The sequence below is a fragment of the Gossypium hirsutum genome, chromosome A01 (assembly GCF_007990345.1).
Source record: "Gossypium hirsutum isolate 1008001.06 chromosome A01, Gossypium_hirsutum_v2.1, whole genome shotgun sequence".
Classification (NCBI taxonomy): Eukaryota; Viridiplantae; Streptophyta; class Magnoliopsida; order Malvales; family Malvaceae; genus Gossypium; species Gossypium hirsutum.
Genome location: NC_053424.1, coordinates 22,511,080 through 22,516,293, shown reverse-complemented (window position 1 = coordinate 22,516,293; position 5,214 = coordinate 22,511,080). Strand labels below are relative to the sequence as shown.

At 41.8% G+C, this 5,214-nt stretch overlaps 1 protein-coding gene across 1 annotated transcript; it reads right to left on the bottom strand.

Moving 5' to 3' along the window:
- Window positions 1-1,311: 1,311 nt before the first annotated feature.
- Window positions 1,312-3,132, bottom strand: LOC107917364 (uncharacterized). Its single transcript, XM_016846721.2, has 3 exons — window positions 2,779-3,132; window positions 2,329-2,703; window positions 1,312-2,202 (listed from the first exon to the last, which is right to left on the bottom strand). The coding sequence occupies exons 1-3, from the start codon at window positions 3,130-3,132 to the stop codon at window positions 1,312-1,314; spliced, it is 1,620 nt and encodes a 539-aa protein (XP_016702210.2).
- Window positions 3,133-5,214: the final 2,082 nt, after the last annotated feature.

Sequence of the window (5,214 nt, the reverse complement as noted above, 5' to 3'; positions counted from 1 at the left end):
TCTTGCAAGAATCCTGCATCAAACTGCTTTTTGACCTCATCCTTTATTTTCAACACGATATTTGGCCTCATTCTTCGCAACTTCTGCTGGACTGGCTTACAATCTTGTCATATTGAGAGACGATGCACCACAATATCAGTATTTAAACCTGGCATATCTTGATAGGACCATGCGAAGATATCCTTGAACTCACGAAGCAACTGAATCAATCTTTGCCTTGTGTTTTTGTCAATATGCGTGCCAATTTTCACCTCCTTTCCTTCCTCTAGGGCTACATTCTCTATTGCCTCTTTCTGATGTGGCATGATTTGTTTTTCCTCTTGTTTCACCATCCTCAAAAGATCTAGAGACACATCACAATCTTAGACATCTTCAAAATCCTGAGATTCCTCTAAACACATGTCTTGCTCGTGAGAGAAATCAGGATTTGATATATCAGTGCTCATGTCATTGATATCTAAGGATCTGAGAAGTATAAAGAATATACAAAGAATGAATGAAATTATTTATGTACTAAGAATGAAAGTATAAGAATTATCAAAATTTTACAGAATATTAATTGATAAAAATGAAACAATACTCGTTTGAATTAATAAAAGTTATGTTTTATTAAAATGATAAATGATCATAACCCTATTTCACAAATGTAATCCTATTACTCCTAGGCTCTAGAGTAACAAGAATGTTTGAGAATTACTCTAAAAAATTCCTAAAGACTATAGGAAGTTCTTCCACAGTCCAATTGTTCAGAGAGCTTCCCGATTTGTAAGAGTGAATGCCCTCAAGGTTCCTTTGCTCTGATCCTTCGTCATGTGCAGCATTAATTTGATAGCTCCCCTCTTCAAGTATTCCTCTCGATATGAAAGTTTGGGATATTGGACGGAATGTCATTGACTCCCATTCTACTTCTCTTCTATTGAGGTGTGCCCTTCTTTCTTCTTGGCGCTTCTCAATTTCCCTCTTCCCTTGTTTATAGTCTGGTTTGAAGCCCAACCCAAAGCGATCCTTTTTCTCAATCAACTTTGGGATCTAAGTCCCTCCTTGCAGATACTGTCCTAAACCTCTTCCTGGTAAGTCTCCCTTTCCTGCCATCATTTGTAGAGCTATCCTCGTACCTCTTGCTATCCTTGGCACCAATAACTCACTCCTTTCTGAAATAAAGGTGGCATTTACAAATTCTAGAGAGCGAAAGCAACACTCAATAGATTCTTCATTCGTCTCGACATAAGGGGCCTTGCTAGTGACTGCGGCTATAATATCCTCTTCCGCATTGATGGTTACTAACCGTCCCTCCGTCACTAACTTCAATTTCTAGTGCAATGATGAGGGCATCGCTCCTGCTGAATGTATCCATGGCCTGCCTAGCAAGCAATTGTAGGAAGGCTTGATATCCATCACTAAGAAGTCTACTTCATATATGTTCGGCCCAATTTCCAAGGGGATGTCAATCCTTCCCATCACCTTCCTTTCTGTTCCATCGAATGCTCTTACCACATTTTGACATGTTCTCATGTGAGAATCATCAATGGGTAATCTGTTCAATGTAGACAATGGTAGAACATTCAAGGCTGATCCATTATCTACAAGCACACTTGAGAGTGTGTACCCCTTGCATCGAGTGGTAATGTGTAAGGCCTTAGTTGACCCCCTGTCCCCCGGGGGGATTTCATCGTCATTAGAGTAGATGAAATTATCCGTGCTAATGTTGTTCACCAACCGGTCCAGCTTGTTAACGGATATGTCATGGGTGACATATGTCTTGTTAAGCACCTTCATCAATGCTTCCCTATGCGCCTCAAAACTCAGAAGTAGAGCCAATACTGGTATGCGAGCCAGCTGCTTACGCAATTGTTCGACCACGCTATACTCGCTATGCTTAAGGAACTTTGGAAATTCCTTAGCCTCCTCCTCCTTTACTGGCTCCTTGACGGGCACTTCAGCTTCTTTTTCCTTCTCCACACTAGCATTCTTTGTTTTTATGGGCTCCTCTCTGACGCCCACTGTGTCATACCGCTTCCCACTCCGTGTATGGGAACCTTCAATTTGTACATCTTTGGACGTACTGGCTACATCCTCTTTCTCCGGTAATGACACGTGGCAGTTATAACTCCATGGTACCCTATTGTTATCACTATAAGGAAATGACACAGGTTTATGGATTATGACCTTAGGCACCATTTGTGCCCCCACTTCATTATTCCCCTGCAAGGAAATAATAATCTTTGGCCGACTAGTTCTTTGTTGTTCATCCTCTAGTGCACATACTTATTTTTTACTAGAGCTACCTTAAAAAATCTGCAGCTCTTTATTGTCTATAAAACCTTGTACCAAGGCCTTGAATTCTTCACAATCTTGAGTTTCATTGAACTCACCATAGTTCCTTATTTCTCCTTTCTCATTTTTAGAGGCTAACATACCTCTCTTCATCATCTCCTCCCAAATTACTTTCATAGGCGTCCTCACCTCAGCAATATCTTCTTTCACTCTTCTCTCACTGGCTTCGCCAATGGCGTTCACTCTTTGATCACCATGATTTGACAACGGGTTTTCAGGACCAAGGGTATTGTCGAACTTCACTACTCCCATCTTGATAAGCCTTTCTACAGCCCTTTTAAAACCGATACAGTTTTCAATTGAATGCCCCGGTATCCTAGCATGGTATTCACATCTAGCGTTTGCATCATACCATTTAGGATATGGGGGCTGCAGTGGTTTTAAGTGAAAAGGACAAATAGCATGTGCATCGTATAAGCTTTGATAAAGCTCACGATACGTCACAGGGATAGGTGTGAATTGCATCCTCTCAGAATTTTGCCTTGTACCCGACTCCTTCTTCTGGGAACTTTGATGCTCAACTGCAGCCGTTTTAGACTGACCAACTGTGATTGCCCTCGTGTTGTAGGTGATGATGTTATTCACTTCACAATCTTTTCTTCTTGGGGCCGATCTCTTGGTTGCTTCTCCCTCAATTTTGCCATCTCTTATGGCATTCTCGATCATCTCTCCTGCCATGACTATATCAGCGAAACTTTTAGTGGTGCTTCCGATCATATGAGTGATGAATGAAGCCTTTAGAGTGTTGATGAACAACATGGTAGTCTCCTTCTCCAACAAGGGTGGTTGAACTTGCATGGCCACTTCTCTCCATCTCTGTGCATACTGCCTAAAATTCTCATTAGGCTTTTTCTCCATGTTTTGTAGCATGATCCTGTCTGGAGTCATGTCAATCACATGATTGTACTGCTGCATGAAGGCTTGTGCAAGATCCCTCCATGAACTTATTCTAGCCCGGCTCAACTAATTGTACCACCTGGCTGCCGCTCCTACTAAACTGTCTTGGAAACAATGGATCAACAGCTGATCATTATTTACGTACCCAGTCAATCTTCTACAGAACATCGTGATGTGGGCCTCTAGGCAAGTAGTCCCGTTGTACTTTTCAAACTTCGACATTTTGAATTTATGAGGAAGCACCAAATCTGGGACCAAACTCAAGTCTTTGGCATCGACTCCATGATGCCCATCAGCACTTTCTAAAGCTTTAAATTTCTCCTCAAGCCATTGGTAATGTTCTTCTAATTGTTTTGCAGCTTCGGCTCTCAAATATTCCTTTTCAGCTATATCCAAATCAGGAATGAAAGGATTGGTAAGGTTATCGCCTAAATTGAATCCCGAGCCAGTTGGGAAATTTATAGGGATCCCAGCATCAACTTGACCCTGTTGAGGCCTTATTGTGATAGGCGGCCCTCAAGGATATGCCTCAGGTTGAGTTCGTATGTGAGGTGGAGTGAAACCAGGAGGATGACCCTCATTCTCCTCTCCAACAATTGCCATGGGAGCCTTTCCCTTATCAGTGGCCCTCAGTAGTTAAGCCATCTCAGCCATCATGTTCTTCTGAGCTTCCAGCATTTGCTCCCTCATGTCATTTTTCATTTTTGCCAATTGCTCTTGCAGTTGGTCTTGCATGTCCTTCTATAGCTGTTCAAATCTTTGGTCCATATTCTTCGACTTAACGCGTGTACCGTAAGGATGTGTTGCTTCCAGATTTTCTTTTTCTTACTCTCTTTCTCCCTAATAATTTTAACTAATTAGGGTTTTTCTCTAAACTTGAATGCATATGATGTAATGAAATGCAAATGCATGAATGCAAAAAGATGTCGATTCTGACTCAGTTTCATTTTAGAAAACGTTATTTAAGGAACAAAAATCTTTTCATAAAACGGATTACAAATACACTTTTGCCCGCAGGCCTAGAGTCTTAACCCTATCTAATAACAATGCTAACTCTCGTCCTTTGTTTGACGATGACTCATACATCATACTCAGTGTTCTAGCTTGTGTTGCCAACTCCTGCAAGTGTTCAGCAACCTCTCGAATCTGAACTAGGGCCTCTCCCATGACATGATCTCTATCTCCCACTTGAATCTGAAGATGGTAAAGTTCTCCCTTCCACTGTTCTTCTCTTACCTCGAGCTGCTCAATCCGTAGCTCAGAGCCCTGTAGTGCTGCTTCTAACTCTCCTATGTTGTGCTTCATTTTCTCAATCTTGTCCAAGCTTGCCTTTAACTCGATCGCAGGGTTACGACTTCGATAATGATGAAGGGATAGTCCAAGCTCTGTCACCTTAACTTTTAGTCCTTGATTTTCCTTTTCTAGGGCCTGGTTACGCGACTGCATCTCTTGGAACTTCTTCTCCCAATACTCGGCCTTGGCTCGCTCCTCTTGAATCTCATCCTGCCACTGTTCTAAAGACCTCCCTAATCCGACCCTTTTCAATGTTACCTGGGCCTTCTTATAATGCGTTTTTAAGTCATCTCGATCTTTCTCGACCTTTCTCTTTTCCTTTTTCACCTTCTCGACTTTCATCTTTTGAACGTCAACATCGAGACTCAAACACATTTTCTCTTCTTCGAGCTTCTCAATCCTCTTTTCTAGTTCCAAATTCTTTCTCTCGAACTCTTGTTTCATAACCTCCAACTCTAATGGAATCACTCGTAAGCTCTCATTAATGATCGAGCTACTCCCAAATTCAGCCTAGGAACATTATCGTTGACTCTCTTACTAAACCACCCCTTATACTCAAGGGTTGACGCCGAGCCTTCAGCCAAGATCTTCATACAGAAAGGCTTCTTCCAAGCCTCAGAAATCTCTCGCATCATCTTCTTGTAATGATCTCCTTTGTAAGAGAAATCACTCTGAGCTAAACCCTGTGTA